Below are 24,706 nucleotides of genomic sequence, written 5' to 3'. Positions count from 1 at the left end.
AACACGGATACGGGACACGACACAGGACATATGAACACACGAATTTTAAAATTTTATAAGACACGATGACACGTCATATATATAGAATATAAAGTATTTTTTAGATAAATTACAATGAATCTTTGATATTTTATTGTTATTAAAATATAAAATAATGTTTAGCTATTTTTTAATGTCTTCTTTTAACTATATAAAAATATCTAAAATATTTTTTGTTTTAATAAATAATAATATATATTATTTCTAAACTCATTTCAATAATACATATTAAAAATAAGGTTGGACACGCTGACACGTGATGGTATTTAGGTGTGTCAAAGTGTGTCCGAAGAAATTTATTTTTATTTTTTATTAAGACACGGTTGGACACGGCAGACACGCGTGTCGGACGAGTGTCGATGAGTGTCATGTCCGAAATGTATTTGACACGCGGATACGGCAACTCAACGAAGTGTCCGTGCTTTATAGGGTGTAATCCTATTTTGGTCCTTAAGATTTAGAGTGTCCTATTTGAATCCAAAAAAGTTTCATTTAGCTTCAGCATAGTCCCACCGTGAGGTCAAAGTTAAATAATTAACGGAATGCGCTACATGACCGTAGTATAAGAACAAGATCATAATTTGGAGAACAAGTACAAGTTTCAAAGGCACAAAATCAACCGTAGATGTATCAATACATTTATTTATCATTCTTCTTACAGTTTAAATGAAATATTTTCTATAGAACTAAGGAGAATGATAAATAATATTGATGCATCTTTTGTGCCTTTAAAGCTTGTACTTGTTTTCTAAATTATCGATCTTGTTTTTGAACGTTGTCATATAAGATATTTTGTTAATTATTTAACTTTGACCTAACAATTGGACTAAATTAAAATTAAATAAAATTTTTTTAAATTTAAATAGGATACTTTAAACATTAAGGATCAAAACAAGATTACTCCCAAACTTTTCCTTGGCTTAAAGAGTGGCATTTCCTTTAATCTTTACTATAGGCTATTGGATTTGAATTGGATTCCCGCCTGGACTAATTTAATACTTTACTTTTTTTTATTAACAACAGAGATTAAAATCCAAAGAGATTTTGATAACTATGATAATAACAAAAGAACTTGACAATATCAGCCAGGTTTGTCGTATAAGTCTTTTAAAAATAAAAATATTAGTAAAATAAAAAAATTTAATTATTTTTAAATTGAACCAAGATAAAAAAAATTATATATAATAAAATTCAAAGATAATTAGATTCTCATTTTCAATTTATCAATTTCTACATTTTCAGAAGGATCAAGGATGCACCTAAGGACAACTTGTTTTTTTTTTTTTTTTTCTTTGTTCAGAATGATGAGCACTTCATAAAGACTACAGATAGAGGATGACAAAGAAGCCCAAATAATGGGCTGAGCCCAAACTGGGCCCAAACTGTCCCTTCCCCGCTGGTTGCTCGGTTCGAGGCTTCCAGCTATTCCGACGGAACTCACACTCGCCCTGAATTCTTCGGCACCATGACCTACCAAATCACACTCTCCGGTTCACATCTCAAGATTGCTCCTCTTCTTCTTCAGCGTCTCGCGGCGGCTTCTACCTTCTGCATCTCCACTGCTACATCCAGCTCGTGGCTTATCTGGAGCGCCTCCTCCATCTCCATTCCTCTTAGTCCAATCTAATTGCCTGACTCACCTCTTTCCGTCAATTTTGACTAACCTCACTCCCAATATTCGCTCGGACCTCCTCGACTGCCCTCGGAGAAAATTTTTGGGCCAGGTCCAACTTCGCAACCCGACCCGAAAGAACATCTCCGGACCCAGACGCCAACCCGGTTCTTCTTCTTTCTTCCAACGATTCCTACGCGCTGCTCCATGTTTGGCGAGGATTCCTTGAGGTTGTGGCCGGAGCTCCGCCGCGTTCTGGCTCTGTAACCTCTGCCAGGCCTTCCGAAGGGTGCCGCTGCTGCGTCGGAAATCTCCTTACCACCTCCGCGGTGATTGCCTCTGCACTTCTCCGTCGTTTAGCATTACAGTCTCGGCAAATCAATTGGGCTAGCCCTGGCCCAATTAGAAGTGGGCCAGCCCACCTCCTCCACGCACGAATTACATACAACAGCTTTTTCCGGAGGAACAAGAGTTAAGAATTTTCAGTTTCTTCCTCCATTCTTCGCGGGTACCACTACTATTCTATTTCTACGCTACCTTTCATACTCTGCAGAAACCTCACCGATTTTAAATTTTTACTTGTCCGAATTTCAGATTTGGTTTTGTTCAATTCAAGGTGAAATAGGTCAACGCCACATGGATCCTTACGATGATATTCTCCCAACGGCTCCTGCTGGGCGCGGTAAGTGTTCGACTAAATGACACTGAGAAAGCTTCATCTTCTTCTTGGTTGAATATTATTGCTTTTGTCATTTTTTTTATATGCTTTATTGATATTCATTATTAGGTCGTGCTGGGGCAAAGTTCGCTCCGAAGGTCAAACCGAAACCGGTGCCTCGGAAGGAAATTTCTGCTGAAAAACATGAAATCTCGTCTAAAGATGGAGAGGGAGAACGTGTTGCTTCATCCACCATCACCAGCAGTAAGGACATGGATACTGGTCCCCAGAGTAAATGCCATGCTGCTGTTGCTTCCACACTGAGTGTGCCACCTCAACATTCTGCAGGTTCAAATTTAGAGGATGCCACAAAATCTCAAATGGCAAATCCTCAGCAAGTTGGTGTAAATGTAGATACTGCAGCCTTAGTGGATGCTCAACCTTCCACAGATGCATCGACTGAAGTTGAGTCAGCTCGTGAGGTAAATGTCCATTTTCATTATTATCATTATTATTATTAGTATTAGTAGTAGTAGTATTTGCTATAGTTGTTTGATGCTATGTAGTATTTATAACAGTTTTTGTAATGTTTATGAACTCTAGGAAGATCCTGTAGCTTTGGAAGGGAGCCGACATTCTAATTTTGTTCCTGAGACCAATCTCAGTAATGGTAAGTTATGCTTTCATATAACCAGTTAGTCATTCACTCATTTATAATTTTATGCAGCTAGACTTTTGCAAGTGTCACAATGTGTAAGACAACATACAATTTGGTTATGTTCTGATTCATTTCATATACGTCCTTTGGTTTAGACTCAACACATCCAGTTCAAACTGCTGATTCTGTAGAGAAGCTATCAAATAATGTAGCTATTCTATCTACAATTTGCTCAACCGGAGGTAGTATGGGAGATCCTGCTAAAAATGTAAAAGAGCCAGTTCTTGATAGCAACAACTGCTTGGGACTTGGTGATGATTTGATGCAAGTTGGCCCGGATGTGGGCTTTGAAAATGCTTCAGATAATGATGCTGCAATACTTGAGAGCAACATTCAATCGAACCTTATCTTTGGAAGAGAACGAGAGGTATAATTTTTGTGCCTTTCTTTGAGTACGTCAATTGCTTTACCTAGGTGATCAACTCAGGAAGGGAATTCTTTTCAGGCAGAGTCTGAGAAATTTGAATTGGATCCTTTTTGTGAAGTCCTCCCTGATCCTGGCACTAGGACTGGTTAGTAACATCGTTTCTATTTCAAATTACTTAATATGCTCTATATTAGCTGAAAGATATTTTATTTGTATGTCTTTTTTGTTGCAGCTCGTAAGTTTCAACCCAAGATTAAGCCACGACCTAGAGTAGGCGCAAAACCTGCTGTTGCTTCTGCTTCATCTAATGATATGATGGCAAGGTCTGTTGAGTTGCCTACATTTTGCATGAATGAAGTTCAATCTTTTCAGTCTAGTGATGATGGCATTAGTATGTTAAATCAACCAAGCAATTCACCTGTACCCACATTAGAGATTCCTATGGCAACTGATTTATCAAGTAAGTTTGATTATGTGGACTCAAGTATTCCATTCTCTAAAGACAACAATAATTTGGCAGCAGTCAGTGCTTCCCAACTGGATTCTCTCGATGCTGTGTTTTCTGATGTTGCAGTTCATAATGGAACTAGGGATTTGCCTTCTAGTGTTGGTAAATCAGCTGCAGAGGTAAAGGAGGGTTTTTCATTTTATTTATTTATCTTTCAATTTCATTAAGTTGCTAATTGTTGAAAAGTTTTTGTTCCTCCAGAGTGCAGACATTTTTGCTGGGTTGGAATCCATTGATGACTTTACCACCCAAGCTGCCACTACTACAGGTGAATATTAAATGCTTTGTAGTCTTTTAAATTGGGGCAACTATCTTCAGGGTCCATCCTTCTAACTTATGTGAGCATCACCATCACTGGTGCTTTGACGTGCTGCCCTTAGATCTTGATGTTATCAATAAATGCCATTCAGCCAAATCACAAATATTTGACACTTCTGTTTGTTTTTGTGTGTGTGAGTCTTCTTTTTTGTGGGTAATACTTAAAGTGTTCTTCTGTGTGCAGGAAAACCAATTCTTCAATCGGAAACAGAGGTGAAGATCATGTTCTTATAAGAGATATGATGGTTTTATATAAAATATGTTAAATTAGATTTTTCTGTATAAAACTAATCAGTGTATTATTGGTCTCAGGAAGTTGTGGACTTGAGTCCTGGCTGCCCAGTTGATAATGTCTCAGATTATCAGTCCAAGAAAACTGACAACGATCCAGCTTCTGAAATCCCAGTGGATGAAGAACTGACAAATTCTCCAAATAGTCCCACATTGGCTGATCTTATGCAGGTTGGTTTTACTAGAGAAAAAAGAAGTAAAACATAAGCTATAAGCCATTAATATATGTTTGATCTGTTTTTGTTTGCTTTTTTCCTTTTTCTTATATGTGAATCTGTTTTTGAGGTTATTAGTATACCATGTTATCAGGATGCTAATGGAAGAAAAAAGGAAGACGCAGTGTGGAGTTCTCTTAGGAAGCGCAAAAAATCTGGCGCTAATGAGGAGGATAAAGGTGTTAAAACTTCAAGGCAGCGGAGGAAGCAAGCAACTCATAAACCTGTTAGCAACTCGGCGAATGAGGATGATGATGATGATGACGAACTTGACCCTCCCTATAATCCGTATAGAGATGAACTTGAAGAGAATGATGAAGAATTTGAAGTGGATGACTCCTCCAAGAAGAAGGCATCATTGAATTCAACAAAGAAATCAGTGGCTAAAAATGGAAAAACATCTCAAAAACATAAGAAGGCTAATGAGGATTTAGAAAATGGCAAAAAAGAACCTCCTAAAAGGTTCTCTCATTCAAGCAGACGAAAAAGAAGATGTGGTAAACATAATAGAATATTTGTGCATAATTTTTACCTTTGGTGATTATATCTTATATGCTTATTATGGAAGTATTTTTCTTTTACATAGTGAACCAAGCACTGCTGGAAATTCCTGAGGATGAACTTGATATGCATACATTGTCTCTCAAGGATATCATTTTACTTGCAGAACACAGGGAGCGGCTGGCAGTGTGTATTCTCAATTTTTATCCTTGTCACATATGCTTATCATTTAAAGTTTTCGTTAACCTTTTTTTTTTTTTTGTAGAAAAAGGAGGCAGCAACTTCAAAAACATCTACCAATCAAAGGTATTCAGCTTTGAACAAGAGTATACTTTACAGTCTATTACATTTCTGGCCACTATTTTAAATATTTTTCTTATATATAAGCAAATCTTGATTTTGAAAATATGATGTTGTAGATTCTTATTTTCTGCAATATGTGTGATTCTTACAGAATGCAATATTTAATTGACTTGGGGAAAATCTGAAAATGTTGACGAACTTACGTTAAATAAAGGAAATTCTTTTTGTTGCTTTTTCCTTCACTTGGAGGTATATAAATCTCATTCTAACCACTAAGTGGTGTAACTTCTCATTACATGATTCTATGATGTCATTCACCTCTTTGTCAAAATAGTTCTTGACTGGATTTTGCCATGCTGTCAGGTGCATTATTTTATTATTTCATTGGCTTCAGTTGGGTTGAGGGCCTGAGTCAGGGGAGGGGGTGTGTAAATGTGATAGTGGTCTTTTCCCAGTTTCCATGCTATGCTAAACAATTTAACTTTCCTCAGTTTCTGAGGACAAGAATGGAAATGGTAACAGTTCATACTGAATGTGTTGCATATTATCAAATGGCTTGTTAATATCACTTATAAGTAACTTGCATTCTAGTAAATAGATTTAGTTTGAAAAATATATTTGCAGTGGTGGAGATTCCCAACATGAGGCCGAGGCTGGAGCTAATAGTGAAGAGGAGTATTTAGGTTCAGAAGATGATAGAGAAGCAGGTGATGATGAAGCCAGTGAAAGTGTTCCGTTGGCTTCCTCTTTATTCAACTACCAATCCTTCATGGAAAAGACTCCTAGGGGAAAATGGACAAAACATGATAATGAACTGTTCTATGAGGTATTTATAGAATTCTTACTATATGATGAATGTCATAATTATTTCTCGAGCACAACTATGTAAATACTGTTTTTTTTTTTTTTTTTTTTTTTTTTGTTGGGGGGGGGGGGTCCTTCCTCTAAATTGACTAATGACCTTGTAATATAGGCGGTTAGGCAGTTTGGCACAGATTTTTCTATGATACAACAGCTTTTTCCTGATCGAACACGTCACCAAATTAAGTTGAAGTACAAGAAGGAAGAGCGACAGCATCCTCTACGGTTAGCTGATGCTGTAAATAATCGTTCAAAAGGTTAACTCTAGCTCCTGTTTTGTGCTGTTCTCTGTGATAGTGTGTTATATTATTGTTCAAATGATTGGCTTCTTTTTGAACGAATGAGATGCTACTGAAGTTGTAGATCATTTTACAATGTTGATTGGCTTCTCTATCTTTTGTTGTAGATCATTTTCATTTTAAGATGTTGATTGAGAGACTGCAGCAAGCTTCAGCCAAGGAAGATCAAGACCCTGGTAAAGATGCATCAGGTTCGATGGCAGCAGAGGAGGTTGAGAATTCGGCACCTGGAACTAATGTATGCACTCTTGGTCCATTTTGTTTGTCTTCTGATAGATCGATTGCTCTATGTTCATATTGCTTTTATCCAATACCATATTTTTTGTTGATCAATGCCACATTTCTTTGATAGATATCGATTCTTCTTGCCTCCTTTACCTTATATACTATGGATTATATAACTTTCTGCAGTCTAGCCATGCAAAATTTTGAACTCATTTTATCATGAATGTAGGAGGATGTTGGAACAACTGAACAGGAGGAGTTTGCAACAACTGAGCAGGAGGCAAATGTCGAAGATCAACAAGATTCTAAGTCAGTTCCTAGTCCAGAACAATTTGACAATAGTGATGATGAATTAGCAATATGGGCTCAATATAAAAGTGAAATTTAGTGAATGATTTTACCCTCTTTCTCGATTGAAGTGAAATTCTGATTAATTTGCAAAAATCAATATCACGATTTTTTATTTTGTAGTCCAGGCTACTTTAAAGATTTGCGCTAGCGAATATCTTAATAAAACCTTGTAAACACTTAAAAAGTTATTAATTGGTAAGTTTTCATAAAGGAAAAGTCTATTTTGTACACCATTAACCAAAGGCAAATTCGAGTGTCAAGCTAGGTGTTCATGTGGCAATATTTTATTTCATAATATATATGTTTGTGTGTCTCTTATCTATAAATTTTAAGATGAGCACTTCTTTTACAATTTTTCTTTTCTTGTCTTCTAAAAGCAACCCCTTGTATGACGGGCGTCGGGCAAATAAGTTTGTAGTTGAATAATACGTTGGATAGTAAAGAAGGGCATGAACTATAGAAAATATGGATCTTAAGTAGCGTTTGTTTTTGGAGACAGGACATAGTTATGGACAGTACATGTTTAAAATGTGTGTTTGGAAGCAGAGCACGGAACACATTGTCTCCAAGACATTTTTTTATATTTTTGTGTTCACTCTTCTACGAAGGACAATGATAGATACGAGATTTGGAAAAGTGGACACGAACTTTTTTATAAATTTTGTTTTTCTTTTTGTCCATAGATATTTTTTATTATTCCACTATTATCCCTTCTTATTTTTTCTATAATTAGTCTTGAAACTTTTGAAAGATAAACATTATTAAAGATAAAATTGATCTTTTAAAATGCTAAAAAATAATTTATAAGTTGTAATTGATTTTCTATAATTTAAAAAAAATCAGTTTTTAGATAAAAAAAAATTGATTTTCTAAATAAAAATAAATTTTTATGTGCAAAAACTATTTTTTTTCATGTAAAAACGGATTCTTTTTAAAAACTGATTTTTTATTTAAAATTAATTTGACTTATTAACCTAAACAAAAAATTTTATTAATCAAACTCAGATCTATTTTTTTATTAATCTTAACCATATGTATTCCTACATATTAATAATAAATTTAAAAATAAAATAAATATATTTATAATTTTTATTTTAATATAAATACTATTATGTATTTTTTTATTAAAATTTTTGGTCTCTTCAAACATTTTTTTAAGTTTCGTCTGTACTCCTACGTACTCTCATTCTCTATTAGTTTGTACTTGATGCAGAAAATTTGGAATCATATAATTATTTGTCATTTCATATAATATTTTAGTCTTAGTCCATGTGTATCCAAACATAATACTGGACATTACATTAGTGTCTTGTACATCGTATCCAAACACAATACACAAACAATAATTTTTAGTGTCTCCGTCCTATTGTCTCTGTCTCAGTGTCATGTTCTATCCTGTCTTTGAAAACAAACGCAGCCTTACTTCCCAATAAGTCTGATCTCTCCCCCCCAGCCGGGGATATTGAGAGAACAGTTGGGCTAATTTTCCATCCAAGTTGGCCCAACATAAAAAAAATTCAATTCCATTAAATGAGCGTGCATTACACGCGCCCAAACCCCCGAAAACGTTTAATATTCATTCGCGTCTTCATTATGAAAAAAGGTTCCTTCTTCAACCTTAAAATCGCCACTGGAGAACTTCGAATCTCTCTTAATCTCTCAAAGCTCGATCATTTTCACTGCGGAAACTGCTTCTACTCAAGAATTGCGAGAAGATTTCGAAAGGAAGGAGAAAAAACAAACGAAAACAACATAGACTGTGAAAGGTATGATAAAAACTACTGTTCATTTAAAATCTTGCGTTTCTCTTAGTTGCATTTTAGGTTTACTGGATTGAGTTGCTTCGTTTAGTAGATCAACTTATTCTGAATCAATTTTTTTTTTGCGTAACTAGGGTATAGGAATGGAAATGTGTTCTTATTTTCATTCAGTTCAGTGGATTTGGTCATTTTCATTCACTTGATTGTTAGTGTGTTCAATTGAGTTCTTTTGCATGCAGAAATGCTTTTCTTGCTGATTAAATGTTTATCACGTTTTATTCAAAACATGAATTGTATTCTGTTAAGTAAAGTTAGCCATTTTGATTCACTTGATTGTTAGTGTGTTCAGTTGAGTCCTTTTGTATGCAGAAATATTTTTCTTGATGATTGAATGTTTATCACGTTTTATTCAGAACATGAATGGTATTCAATTTAGTGGAGTTGGTCATTTTCATTCATTTGATTGTTAAGTGTTCAGTAGAGTCCTTTTGCATGAAGAGATATTTTTTTTGATGATTGAATGTTTATCACATTTTATTCAAAACCTGAATGGTGTTCAGTTCAGTGGAGTTCGCCATTTTGATTCACTTAATTGCTAGTGTGTTCAGTTGAGTCCTTTTCTTAATGATTGAATGTTTATCACATTTTATTTAGAACATGAATGGTGTTCAGTTCAGTGGAGTTGCGCATTTTGATTCACTTGATTGTTAGTGTGTTCAGTTGAGTCCTTTTGCATGCAGAAATATTTTCCTTGATGATTGAATATTTATCACGTTTTATTCAGAACGTGAATGGTGTTTAGTTTAGTGGAGTTGGGCATTTTGATTCACTTAATTGTTAGTGTATTCAGTTGAGTTCTTTTGCATGCAGAAATGCTTTTGTTGCTGATTAAATGTTTATCACGTTTTATTCAAAACATGAATGGTGTTCGGTTCAATGGATTTGGCCATTTTGATTCACCTGATTAAAATATGCATGCTTGTGCTTGTTGGTGTATTGAGTGAAGTATTGACTAAATTTTTTTATGCTTACAGCAAAAATAAAAAAGATGATGGTGACAAAAAAGCAGAAGCCGCGCTATAACGTAAGCATATGTACACATTAAATATATTTATCCCCTTTCATTCAAATAAACTCTATTTTGTATTATAAATATATCTTGACATACTGTTTCAAAACCTTGCAGAAAAATCACGATCTCAGATGCCAGACAAAGGCAATAGCGAGGGTGTTCAAGGCAATGAGTCAGGAAAAGAGAGATATCGTTGAAGAAATGGGATTTGGTGCGCTGGTACATGTCCCAGAAATGAACGTCTCTCACAGCCTCTTGAGAGAGTTTATTGCTTGCTATGATGACTATTATGGACACATGCACACTCTCTATAGGAAAATATCCATAACACTTGACAAGGTAGCAGCTGCGCTGGGCATAAATCACGGCGGTAATACACTTTTCTCCTTGTGCTTATTTCGGTTCATTACTTGCTTTATTTTCGGTTCACTTGTGTACAGAAAATAAAACTGAGCCTATTTGACTGATTAAAATATTGTAGGGGGTCGTTTTCCTGAAAAAGTTTACTACGACAGACTGAATAACGCAGACAAGTAGATTATTAACGGCTTCAAATGTGCTACCTTGGCATCTTTGACAAAATATGTCCTCGATATGAGTGTTGAAGGGGAGAAAAATTGGTAGAAATTCTGGAGGACTTTTGTTGTCTATGTCCAGAAGTGCTTCTTGCTGCCGACGACGGTAAGCATGGCCTCCCCGATCCATAAGCCGCCTGCCCTTTGTATGGACAACATCCGACAGTGGATTTGGGCAACTCATGTCCTGAGCTTCCTGAGGAAGGGGATTGAATACAGGAGAAAGGGAAAGAAACAGTCCGTTGATGGCTGTTTGTGTTGATGCTCATATATTTCCTTGAATCCAAGTTCCCTCGCTTGGATGCACCTGAGGCTCCCGGGCCACCATGGGTGGCCCATTGGATACGGAAGAGGATGCTCGACCGGATTTCTCAGGAAGCAACCGATACAATGGTAAATTAAACAAAAATTTTCCCTGAAATTTTCATTCAGATGCTTCTAAAATACTCTGCTAACTAAATCATCTTGTGTTTTAGGGACTTCTGTACAGAGCACAATCAAAAGAGGAAAAGACAAAAGGAGAGAAGGTGGAGAAGAAACCAGTTTTTCTAAAGGGAAAAGAGAAGGGAAAGCGGAAAAAAGAAGAAAAGAAAATTGTTTTTCTGGATTCTTCTTCGAAAGAAGACAGTTTTTCCGATTCCGAATCCGAACCTGAATCCGAGAAAACACCACCCGTCGAAAGAACAAGACAACAAAGGCTGGTGAAAAAATAAAAGATTGTTCCGACGGATTCAGAAACAACAAGTGAATCTGAAAGCAATCCCACGGATTCAGAAAGTAGAAGTGAATCCAAAACCAGTAAGTTTGATGTTCATTTGGTTTCGTTTTGCTTGTATTTGGTTAAAATTGTTCTTATGCGCTTGTTCTTATGTATTGCAGAGAAGAAGAAGAAATTGAAAAAACAGGGACAAAGAAAAGAAAACAACTACAGAAGGTGGTTAAAACTGAAAGCAAAAAAAGGAAGCCAGTGCTTACGGATTCGGAGAGCACAAGCGAATCTGAAAAACAGTAAGTTTAGGAATTGATAATTTTCGGTTCATTTCTGTGATTGTATAATGTTCATCTGGTTTAGTTTGGCTTTTCTTTGATGAAAATTATTTGTGTGTGCTTGTTTAGTAAATTACAGCTGTGATATTATTCTCCGGTATAATAAATTCGATGTGTTTGTATGTGTTGTAGAGAAAAAAATCGAAAAAACTCTGACAGTGAAAAGAAAACAATCGGAGAGGGGTGCAAAAAAATAAAATCAAATCAAGCAAGATTGTTCTGACAGATTCAGAAAGCAAAACTGAATCTGAAAGGGAGTAAGTTTCTGAAATCATATTTTGGGTTAATTGATACTTTTATTTTAGCTTCATTGATACTTATTTTATGAATTTTCAGAAGTGAACGAGTAAGGGTCAGCACTGCTGAAAGAAGAAGAGAGGCGTTGCAGCTGTTAAAAGAAAAGAGAGCAAAGAGAAGAAATGATGGAGCTCAGAAAACAAACGTTGCTCCGGATCGCTTTGACTCGACAGAGGCGCGAAATGATTTATCCGAGACGTAAGATTCGGTTTCTTATATCGAGTTCTTTTTCTTTATTTGCTAACTTTTTATAGAACCTCTTCTAATTCCTCTGGATTTATTGAGAAATATTTATTTATTTTGCTTAGGTTGCTGACTGTAAATCTGGGCAGCGAACCTCTCTTACAGACTCAGACGAGCTCCACACCGTTTGTAAATGCCCCGGCCAATACCAGGTAAATTCTTTCATTGCAGGCTTTAAATTCAGTTCATTGGATTCCAAAAATGAATTTCAGGTGTTTCTAGACCTCTGCTTTTAATCTTGGTTGCTGATTTTAACTTGGTATCCTTTTTATTAGGAAAAATACCCCGAAAACCCTGGTAAAAGTTTTTAGAAGAAAGAAAATTCATAAAAAAACAGAGTTTACAAGCTCCACCTGTGTAAGTTGAAATATTTATGTTGGTCTTTTAGATTTAGGTAATAATTTTTGTTTAATTAATCACACGAAATTTATGTTTAAATGTCAGTAGCACTACACATGATCCTAATCATTCAACATTAACTTCAATGTGCAAATTTCGGTTTCTCGGTACCTATTCTAATCATTCACCATTAAATTCTTCCTTATTTACATTCCTTAGATTTCCTATTGCGGTGTCTCTTCCGATTTCTCTTAAGGAAGAGCTAATAAAAGATGCCTTTACCTATGTCCCTTCCGATAGTATAACACAAGAAGCTTCTGTTAATGAGTAAGTTACACATAAAATTCTTTTTATTAGTTTTAATGGTATAGGATAATAATTTGGGGGTCATTATTGAACTCTTTTCTGTTTAATGCAGCAACCCTCCGGAACCGCAACAGCAACCCTGCAAAGAAGCATCGGCAGGGCAATCGGAACAAGAAGCACCTGTTGATGTGTAAGTTTTACTGCTTGTTTAAAACTGGATGATTTCGGTTCATTATATGCTTTACTTATAGATCATTTGAATTCAGAAATCAATTCCATGTGTTCTTATATTGAACTCTCTTCTGTTTGTTACAGCTGCCCTCCAGAACCCAAAAATCAGGCCTGCGAGGAATCTTCCCCGACAAAGACGGAGCAAGAACCTCCGTTAAATGTGTAAGTTTTAATTAATATAGTTTTTTTTATAATCTTTTGTGTTATATGATATTGCTTTTTCATTGTTCCTTTAAGTTGTAATTAGAATTCTTTTTCTTAGTTTTAATGGTTCATGATAATAATTCCGGTTCGTTATTGTAATCTTTTCTGTTTAATGCAGCAGCCCTCCTGAAGAACAACAGCAACCATGCCAAGAAGCTCCAGTGGCACGGCAATTGGAAGAAGAAATACAGCCTGATTTGTAAGTTTTCTGCTTGTTTAAATCTGGATAATTTTGGTTCATTACTTGGTTTAATTGTGGTGCAGTTGAATCCAGAAATCAATTACTCTCTTTTGTTTGTTACAGTTGCCCTCTGGAACCCAAAAAGCAGGCCGGTGAGGGATCTTCCTCGAGGAAGACGGAGCCAGAACCTCCGTTAAATGCGTAAGTTTTAATTAATATCAGTTTTTATTAGCTTTTGTGTGATATGATATTGCTTTTTCATTATTACTTAAAACTTTCCCATGTCGTCTTGTAGTGCTGCTCGTCCTTCTTTGTGGGAACATGATGCACCTTTATTTGACCTTGGCATAAGTCCCCCGACATCTCAACCAACTCCCCCGACCTCTCAGCCGACGGTGACACAGCTTGAAATCCTGGTAGAGGTGGTGTTAGATGTGGGGGGGGGGTGGCGGCAGCATTGAAATTTGCTGACATGACAAGTGCCGAGCCGAGCTTTACAGCCGCTGAAGGGTACAGAACTCCGGAGAAAGAAAGAAATCACAGAGGAGTTGAAGGAAAAGTGTTATCATTGGATGACACATGTGAAAGAAACCAAAGATAGCACCAATGAATATGACGTCATATTCGTCTTGAACCATGAAGCGAATTTCGAGGGGATTAGACATCATTTCTTGTCTCTAATGCCCGAACAACATGTGGAAAGCACGGTAAATTCTTTGCCTATTGCGTTAACATTAATGATTTTTCTAAAGACTCTTATATCATATATCTCATAAATTTTCTTCCTATAGGTGGTCAATGCACATTGCATGATTCTCAACGACATAAAATGTCCCAGTTTTAGGAAGAAATATACTGTATGCCGATGGATATTGTGGTAAGCCAAATTTTTTATTTCCTGAGTAATTTACTGGTTCTGATAAATAATTTGGTTCATTTGTGATTTGACTAAGGTTCATTTTGCAAATATTTATGTTGGAAAACTATGGCGAGAATTACATTGATCTAAAGACCAACAAGGCCTACCGGATGGATGTCGATCAATATGTCCAATACTACCGTTTTCTTGACAAAAGAAAATTTCCATCGCATCCATTTGTAAGTTGTGATTTCTAAAAATTCTTTGATAATTCTCTTGTTTGCTATCATTTAGACTGAAATATTCTATCATTTTTCCAAACTTTAGCTGTTTGTGCCGATTTGCAATGGAGGACACTGGTGGTTATGGATTGCCGATGTCCAGAAAAAGGCATTCTATGTGTTTGACCCTGTGAACAAGAAGAAAGATGAAATACCTGACTTGAGAATTAAATTGAACAAATTTATTGTAAGTTATTTAAATCATACATATTTTGTTGTAAATTATTCAAACATGAGTAGAATTCGATTCATTAGCGTTGGTAATTTACATTCAGTTTATCTTTAAGTGTTCAGTTGAGTTCTTTTGCATGCAGAAATATTTTCCTTCCTGATTGAATGTTTATCACATTTTATTCAGAATATGAACAAAGTTCAGTTCATTGTTGTTGCTGATTTATATTCATCTCATCCTTTTGTGTTCACTTGGGTTCTTTTGCATGCACAAAATGTTTCTCTTGCTGATTTAAGGTTTATCATGTTTTATTCAAAACATGAACAGAGTTCGGTTCATTGTAGTTGCTAATTTTCATTGACTTTTTGTATCCCTTTTAGGAATTAATAATCTCCCAAATGAAGGGTTTACACTGGGGTGGAACCCTTAATGGAGGACGGAGAGGGAGAAAAAGCAAGTATATCAGGCTGAATGGTCAATATACAAGGTAAAAATCTTTCTCTACTATAGTGCTATTTTTAATTTGTTTTATTTTGTATACTATTAATCATATTTTACTTATTTCCTGCTTAGCTATGATTGTGGGATGTACATCATGAAATGGCTAGAAATAATTGATCTTCCAAAGATAAAAAAGGGGAAGATGTATCAATATAAAAACTAGACACAAGTAAGTAATTTCTAAATTAATGAAATTCGTTTCATTTCTTATTTCGGTTGGGGTTCATTTCTTATATAATTAATTCCTTTCAATTGAATTGTAGGAAGAAATTGATGCCTTTAGGCGCAAATATAGTCCGAATATTCTGTTGCATAAACTGAACAAAACCAGAGACCAAGTGATTTGGGAATCTGAAGCCATAAGACTCCCAAAGCCATCTGCTGCTCTCTCCAGCCCTTTTTGTAAATTCACATATGGGGATATAGATAGTAAAAAGGATATACTTTGTTTGACTGGTTGTAATTAACACTATTTTGTTTAACTTGTTTAAAAAAGCAAACACTGTTTCTTTCAATGTATATATGTGAATATTAATGTAAATGTTATTGGAAATCTAATGTTAATGTATATATCTAATTTAAGATGGATTAGTCCTTGTCCTGTCGGTCTGAGATGTTAATGTATATATCTATTGGAACTGTCTGACTGCTGTTTTGTTCCAGGTTCACAGTGAATAAAATTAGGGTATTTATCAAATATTAAGAGTCCCACAAATACAAATGAACTGAAATTAATACACTGGATGAACAAAAAAAGTGCATATATCACTACTGCAGAGAGCTAATTTTTAAAAAAATTTGCTATCAGTATTCAGTTTCAGAAACAGCTGAACTCTTTGACATAACATAATAAATTGACTATTCAATAAACAAAAAAGTGACTATTCAATAAAGAATTTCAGAAAGCTAATATCAAACACAAAAAAGTGACTATTCAATAAAGACTAACATCAGTCAGAAACAAACCATTCTATAACTTCAATGAACCAAAATTTGCTCATAGATGAATGAAAATTTATGTTAATAAAAAATGAAACTCCTATAATTCTCTCCGGGATAATTCATATCCGATGCATTGTAAAGGCTGGAGCTTGACTGAATCATTGATCCACCGTCTAAAAGGTTCAACTGCAAAAGAGAAAATAAATCGTATATTAGCAAAATGCACAAATGAATTTTTTCCTAATCGAAAACAAATCAATGTTACCTCACTTGGACCTGGCTTTTTCTTTTTCTTTGTGGTATTTGAAATCTTTTTTTCCAGGTTTGATCCCAGTCTGTTCTTGGCAGGCCTCATGTTCTGACACGTGGAGGGCTTTGAAGGTTGTTCACATCGTTCAACGTCGCTTCTTTGTGGGATAACGGACTTTTTCTTTTGCTTCTCGCTTGATATTCTTGCATCTCGGCCATGATTAGGGGTGAAAATAGGCCAGACCAGGCTAGGTTTTACTCTTAACAGGCTTGGCCTGTCATGTAGTTACTTGCCTTAAGTCTGGCCTGCAGCATGCTATAGGTTCTTTATAAAGTATTAGGTCTGGCCTGTTATTTATCCTGGCCTGGCTTGAAGCTTGTTAAAAGGTTTGATAATTTTTTTTATAAAAATAAAAATATTATTTTAAAAATTATTTTTTTAAAAAAATATTTATATGTAATATGTCATATTTAATATTTATGATGAATCCATATTTGACGATATATTTTGCTTTGATTTGAGTGGATTTCATCACATAAATCCACATTTATTCATCAAAATAGCATACTTTTGTGTTCTTTTCCTAAGTTGAGCTTAATTGTAAAAATATGCTATTTTGTGCTTAATTTAATCACTTTTATCCCACTTTTATCCCATTCGATGTCTTGCTGGTTTTGATGAGTGATTTCATGTGTAATATGTTAGAATGGCTTGATAAGAGTGGAAGAAAAGCATGAAATTGGGAGAAAACATGAAGAAATCAAAGGAGAGAAGCATTTCAGCCTGTGCCCATGCACACCTTATGTGCCCACGCACAAGGGTCAAAATCAGCACCTGTGCCCACGCACAGAATGGAAATCAGCAAGTGTGCCCATGCACAACTTCTGTGCATACGCACAGGAGGAGAATCAGCATGTATGCGTACGCACATACCTGTGCATATGCACAAGTCCCAGCACGTGACTCACTTAATGGATATCGCTAGGGGCGATTTCTGGGCCTCCAGAACCCAGTTTTTGGATTTTCTGAAGCTGATTCTTCCTATATCAAAGAAGGCCTCACTCCATGTGGAAGGGGGGGGGGGAATTAGGGTTAGTTTAGCATAATGTAGGTTGTTTCTAGAGAGAGAAGCTCCCCATTCTCTCTAGAATTAGGGTTTCTTAGTTTAATTTCTTTTAATCTCTATTTTCAATTCTTGTTTTCATTTACTTTTTCTTGTCATTTATTGTTATTGCATCTTTGTTCTTTCCTTCTATTTGTTGTTTCATTTCTTTTGTCTCTTATGTTTATGACACTTTGTTATTTTAATTTACATTTAATGCAATTTATATTTTCATATAATTTATTGCTTTATTGAGTTGCTATCTTTACTTTCCTTTCTTGGTAGTTGTAGCATTTATTATTTCTTGTCATTTTACCATGCTTTCTTTATATGCCCACCAAGTGTTTGACAAAATGATTGGTTGAGTTTTTGCTTAGTTTTTCACACTCTCGGTTTGGGAAATTGGGTGATTGGGTGAAATTGAGTTGTGGATGTCCATTCCGCAGTGTGTGAGGATTATTAATTGGTTTGGTTTTCCTTGACTCTAAGTGACCCACTAGTGTTGACTAGGACTTAGGGATTGGAATCAATTAATGCCCTTTTGACTTATCCTCGATGTAGGGTTGACTAATTGGGATTAATTCACACACAATTACCATGTTTGTGGTCCACAACTAGGATAGGAATCCTTAATTACCCACTTCTTGCCAAGAGTCCTTTTTGTCATTTAATTTCCATTTGCATCACTTTTACTTGCTTTCCATTTAATTTCATGCTTGTTTCATTTATTACCATTTACATTTCTTGCATCTTACAATCAAAAACCCCAAAAATCACCCATAGTCAATAATATGACATTTCATTGCAACTCCTAGGGAAGACGACCCGGGAGTTAAATACTATCGGTTAAAATATATTTGTTTTGTATTGTGACATCCTTTGACTTAACATTTGATTATGAGAATTCATTGTTGGTTTGGACTATGCTACTAACAAATTGATTCTTGTTTTGATCGATTCTAAACCGACAATAATTTCTTTTATCAATTTACAAGAAGTTTTAATCTTTTAAAGTATTTAAAATATACAAAATATTTATAATAAAATATAATAAATTTAAAATATCTCATAATTTTATTAATAATAAAAAATTATTTATATATTTAATTATATTTTAATTGGCCCAGACAGGCCTGATAGGCCAATAAGGTTAATTAGTGAGCTTGGGCCTAGCCTATTAACATATTAAGGCTTTTAAAAAAGCCTGAGCCTGTGCCTCTTTTATAATAGGTCAGGCCAAGCCAAACACAAGCCACGCTGCAAGCCCCTGACAGGCCGCCTGTCCTTTTTCCACCCCTAGCCATGACATTGCCAAACGTCTGGTGCAGAATTCTGGTCAGCTCCTCGGACTCTGACGCAAATTCATAAATATTGTGCAAATCGTCGAATCTCTTACTTCTCAGCTCCAGTAGAGGCTCGTCTTGGCTGCTCTTGATGTGTGTGTGCCTCCTCTTTATATTCTTGCTCCAACGTTCCAGTATGTATTTCGGTGTCACGTTATCTACTCGCTCAAAGATTAAGAAGCTCAGAGAATGGCGGCACAGTATGCCCCTTGACTCGAACAGCAGGCACTGGCACTTTACCTCTCGTGATACTGCGTCGTAGGTGAAGAAAAATTTGTTGAATGTGGAGTTAGAAACCTGCTCTACGACTTCGTATGTTGTGAAACCTAGGGTGGAATGCGTTGATCTTGTGATGCAGTTCACCTTTCCTCTGAATTGTCCTTGAACTTCCCTGAACTTCTCGTGGGTATACACGTACTAAAAATGAGCCCCTATTGCTGATTTTGTTGCGCACGTTATCATAGTGTGAAAATCTGCAGCATCAAATTCTCTTTCTCTTTGCTCCCTACTTGCTAGGCAATTGTCGTATTGCTTCACGAATTGACTCAAGGAGGTGTTGCGTGTGATGAACTTGTTGAAAAATGCGTGTATGCTCTCATTCCTTTGTGTGCTTCTCATTCTAGCCCAGAAGTGGTGATCTAGATAAATTAGAATCCATATATGTCGATCTTCGTATAGCTCTGCATAATGAACCAAACACATGAGCTGGGTTAAACCGAAAGTTGTGCACGTTTTAACCCATAAAGTAACCGCATGAAAATAATTCGAATTAAAACCTTAGTTACCTGAGAGCCACTTGTTACCTTCGAGGTTGTAAAAACCGGAATAAATGCTTTAATAAAATAATAATTTAATTACCCGAAATAGGTCCAAAATATATAAGTGTTCTTTTTAAAATATAAAGGTAAAATTTGAATTCATTGAATTTTTCTAAGTGAAAAAATATATCTTTTACGGAAAATTTTTGTAAAAATGCGTACCAGCACTTAAGCTGGCAGTACTGGCTCTAGTCTGACCAGAACCGTGTATTGAGAAAAATAATATTTTAAAAATTGAATTTATTATTTTGAAAGGACAAAAATAATTTAGAATAGAAAACCGGGCGCTAATCTTAAAGGTTTTGGCCCAAAGTGGGCCAAACAGACCTAAAATGTTAACGGGTTAGACCGGATCCAAGTTGAGCCCAAGCCCAACATATATAAACATAACTAATGAGTATTTCAGTTCATTTCTAGCCCTAAAAAAAGAAAGGGGCGCTAGTGAGAGAAGAGAGGAAGAAGATAGTTGCTACTATTTATCTCCTTCTTTTGGCCATATCTTGAGCTACAGAGTTTTGATTGACAAGCCGTTTGTGGCTACGCGAAGTTCTCACTGAGCCCATCATTTCTAACTAAGTTTTGTTGGTAATATTTTGAAACTCAAGCTCCAGTTTCCAGCCCTAACAATTTCGCATTTTCACATTTGGTTTTTGAGTAGATTTTGTGATTTTGTTTGTTTAGGCGTGATCTAGCATTGGAATATTGTTGAGTTTTTCTCTAATCTCGTGGGTAAGATAACGTCTCACTAAAACCTTGTGTTTAGTTATTTTTGTGAATCCTTGGTTTGATGTTGGTATGTTGTATGATGTTAGATTGAGTTTTGGTGTTTGTTGAAGTTGGTTTGAGGCTTTTGGATCAAGTTTGGTGGCTTCATTTTGGTATTTAGTACATTTTGAGAATCAGCTAAGGTATGACTTCAGTTTCCTTTATGTAATTTATAATGTTTCTGGATACTTAGGCTAGTTGACCTTAAGATAGGATTGACTGATGGTTGTGTATGATTAATTATATGTGAATTTATGTTTGATGATAAAGAGTATGTTATAGAGTGTTGGAATGTGTGATGTGATATATGAATTATGATGAGTATTGGTGTTGTTTATGATTATGATGATTGATGAAGGATATAGATGATTATGATGTGTGATGATAAATGTTGATGTTGATATTGGGTTTTGAGTCTTGTGGTTAGTGTTGGTATTGAATGGGGGTAAATGATGTTTATGAAGAGTTAATTATGTAAAATTGTTAAGGTTGGGATCTTGATTTATGAATTGTTGATTCTTGTTGAATTATGGTGGAAAGATTGAGTAAAATGGAGGTTGAGTTGATTGAAGTGTAATAGAATGGTAAAGTGTAGTATTTGGTAGTGTTTTGCGGTAAAATTGAATAGGTTTTTTATTTGGTTTTATTATGAATTTTGGATGTTTGAGAACCTAGTGAATTTTTGGTAAAAATTATTTTTTGGTGAACTTTGGCGGATCATAACTTGAGCCTCAGCTTTTGAAATTGGTTAGATTATTTTAAATTAAAGATGATTTAAAGTACTTTAAATTGATATAAAGTTTGAGGAAAATTGATTTTTGTAGAGGAAGTTATGAACGTTTAAAGTTTGAGTCTAAACTGAAATTTCTACAACTTAACTTTTCTGGATTCTGATATACATGCTTATGCGGACCCATGCCTCATACGCGGATGGTGGCCTCTGTCCAGCACTCCTGCGTACGCGGCCCAGGTATGCGTACGCGAAATGGCCCAATTATCGTGTATGCGTACGCGGACGTACCTTTTTCAATGTGTGCGTACGCACGATAGGAGTGTGCGTAGCACAACCCCTGTTTTGCTGAAAATGTGTTTTTCTTCACTTTTAAGGGTTCTCTAGCTTTTCAAACTTCTTTAACTTCTCTTTAAGAATAATTAGGCCCTAAGACTAATAGAGATGGGTTGGTGAATTAAATTGGTAATTTATGAATGAGTTTAGAAGATGGTGACTTAGTCTTGGTATGTCAGTTAGGTGATTTTTGTCTTGTGAATTAATGGGGAGTTGGATTAATGATGAACTTGAGATATTGACGATGAAGGATGAGATTGGAACTTGAAATGAATGTTTATGGTTAATGGAATAAGTATGAACGGAAGTGTGCTATGAGCAGTGGTCTCTGAGATGGATTATATAATTGTGATATGCTTTGTTCTTCGTCGTAGGGGCTGTGGCAGTCTCCCGCCTACGTTCGTATGTAAGGGTTGAAGCTGGGCTTCCCACTCACATTTCTCGCTCATGGAGAAGGTGGTAGGGCACTTATCCCTCAGAATTATTCCTCCCGAGTATGCATTCTCTCTCTGGTTGCAAGGTGGTAGGGCACTATCCCTTGGAATCATGCGGCATCCAGAGAAAGGTGGTAGAGCACTCTCCCTTGGAACGTTTTCCTCTAAAAGGAGAATGTGGTAGGGTACTCATCCCTCGGAATTATTCCTCTTGAGTATGCGCAATAGAGAGACTAATCCAGGAGTTGCCGACCAGATTTTGTGTCAGGTTTGGCACTATAACCGACATGTGATATCACAGCCAATAGGACAGGCATTCATCATATGCATCTCTTATGTGCTTGTTTGCTTTGATTACATGTAGTTTGCCTAATTGTATAATATGCATACCTGTTTCTTGAATTACTTGTTATACATGAATATTACCTATGTATTACTTGTTTTCATATACTTGTGATTGTCTAGCGTTGAGGATGATTTGAAGTCGGTGGCTATGGAATCGCACGGAGGTTAGGTTGGCAAAGGCTGTGGGATACAAGGGTGCGATTAGTATTAGTTAGAAATCTCCTAAGTTTAGATAACCCTGTTTATGGCTTATGGTTTAATTAATTTATTTTGTTAAGCTTGAATATCTATGATGTGAAGTTCTAGGATTGCCTTTGGCGTATCGAAACCTTACATCTTACATATTGGGCATTGTTACCATACTGAGAACCTCCGGTTCTCATAGCATATGTTGCTATTTTTCAGTTGCAGGTCGTAACCCACCTCGGTGAGTTGCGAGATGATGACGGAGCGGAGGATCTTATGCTCTCTTTTGTATAATATGGTTTACAGAATAAGTGAGTTCTATGATTTTGTTGCTTTGTGAATTAGGTTTGTAATTTAACTTCTCAAAAATAATTCAAATTGAAAAGCTATGATTTAAGAATTTTAATGAATTTAAAGAAAATCATGATTTAAAGTAATTGATTTAAGAATAAATGATTTTTGAGTCTTTTGAAAAAGTTTTGACATTGAAAAGGTTTAGATTAAACTTGTTTTGAAGGTTTTGGAAAATATTATAAAAGCGGTATTTGGTTTAAAGGAAAATTTCTGTTCGATGTAGTGGAGTAATTCGAGTTATTAGTGACGAATAATCAGAGTGACGCAGCGGAAGGCGAGAGGGAACATCAACACGGTAGAACTATGGTGGACGAGAGGCTTTGACGACTTGTTTAGGTTGACATGGTAGGGGTGTTCGCGGTGCGGTTTGGTTCGATTTTTTAGAGAAAAGTCATCCGATCTAATCGTTTAATTAAACTGCGATTCGATTTTTTTATCGAAGCCATCCGAACCAAACCAAACCAAACCAAACCAATTAAATCGGTTTGGTTTGGTTCGGTTTGTTCAGTTTTTCAACCAATTCAAAAAAAAATACTACCATACTATTTCACAAAGTCATAATATTGAAATCGACAAACACAAATACACAATAGCTAACAAAGTCTTGATCAAATGAAATTTAATAACAAAAGGAATTCAAATACGACAATTAAAGAAGTTTAAAAGTTTAATAGTCAACACAACTGAAAATAAATATAAATTTTTATCAAAAGATAGCTAAGTTATGGTGTCTTCTCCAATAAAACAGCTAAACTTCTTTTTGCAAATCAACCTGAAATAAAAAAGCAGTTACATAATAAGAACAATAGTAATAATAACAATAGAGCACTAGTAGAAAAGCATTCTAATCTGGTTATATATTCTAATAAAGATGCAAACCAATAATAAAGATGCAGAATATGATAATGTTCCTACCGTTTTATAACTTTTCCTATATCTATATCTACATTGTTGTTATAGTTTTTAGAGTAAACTTTGTTCAGATTTAAGATTACACAAATATTTAAGTATTGTTAATCTTACACCAAGGTTGAATTTCAGGAGAGATTAACAATTTGATTTGTTTGTAGTTCTAGCTAGTCTCATTATTGTATTGTAAACGATAAGTCAACATTCAAACAAAATGTAATTACTAAATTGGAAACCAACCTTAAACAAATACATCAGGAATGGAAAAAATAGAGTACTCCGGGTGAGAAAAATGCAAAACAAAATTGTCAAAAGAAACCACACACGGAAAGTTAAAAGAATAGAAAACTATGTCCGCGATTCTAGGTAATCAGGTTTGTTAATGCTTAATTACCCTTCTCTAAGTGATCCCTATGTTTCACTGATGAATCCAATAGCCTCAAAATGACAAGCACAGAAAACAAATCAACTCAAATTACATGAACAGGTTGGGTCTGGTTGCTTTGTAGGTTGTCTTCATTGTCAGAACTGAAAATTGAACCGAACTGTAATAAAAACAGCAAAACATGTTTTTTTTTTTTTTTCAGTTTTTTCGGTAGAATGCGTACCAGCACTAGTCTGACCAGAATCGCGTATTGAGAAAAATAAGACTTATATATATATCTTGTGACTAGTTGGCCTAAACTCCGCAGGATGTGACTAATCCTCTTTTTGGTATTTCATACTTATATATATATATATATATATATATATATATATATATAATCTTGTGAATTCAATTATTACATTGTGTATCCTGGAGCTATCTACAAGGTTTTATATATATTATGTTTTGTTCTTTACCTACGTGTTTAGTTA

The 24,706-nt window shown here is 35.3% G+C and overlaps 1 protein-coding gene across 5 annotated transcripts; it reads left to right on the top strand.

The window, feature by feature from the left end:
* The first annotated feature begins 1,307 nt into the window (after positions 1-1,307).
* Positions 1,308-7,359, top strand: LOC107643183 (Homeodomain-like superfamily protein). 5 transcript variants are annotated; one of them, XM_088486407.1, is made up of 18 exons: positions 1,479-2,159; positions 2,246-2,333; positions 2,439-2,573; positions 2,658-2,791; positions 2,913-2,979; positions 3,123-3,394; positions 3,473-3,539; positions 3,627-4,021; positions 4,104-4,170; positions 4,405-4,433; positions 4,533-4,682; positions 4,821-5,223; positions 5,313-5,413; positions 5,493-5,533; positions 6,155-6,356; positions 6,504-6,648; positions 6,798-6,928; positions 7,145-7,359. In XM_088486407.1, the coding sequence occupies exons 2-18, from the start codon at positions 2,288-2,290 to the stop codon at positions 7,301-7,303; spliced, it is 2,544 nt and encodes an 847-aa protein (XP_088342533.1). In that variant the 5' UTR covers positions 1,479-2,159; positions 2,246-2,287; the 3' UTR covers positions 7,304-7,359. The 5 variants fall into 5 exon arrangements, with proteins under 5 accessions (XP_088342530.1, XP_088342533.1, XP_088342534.1 ...); XM_088486408.1 differs by having other exon boundaries at positions 2,439-2,791; positions 3,627-3,854; positions 3,969-4,021; XM_088486404.1 differs by having other exon boundaries at positions 1,308-2,159; positions 2,439-2,791.
* Positions 7,360-24,706: the final 17,347 nt, after the last annotated feature.

This window comes from Arachis ipaensis, chromosome B5 (assembly GCF_059453495.1).
Source record: "Arachis ipaensis isolate K30076 ecotype BB chromosome B5, ASM5945349v1, whole genome shotgun sequence".
Lineage (NCBI taxonomy): Eukaryota > Viridiplantae > Streptophyta > Magnoliopsida > Fabales > Fabaceae > Arachis > Arachis ipaensis.
Note: the sequence above shows the minus strand (reverse complement) of the source record. Positions and strands in the feature narration are given on the sequence as shown.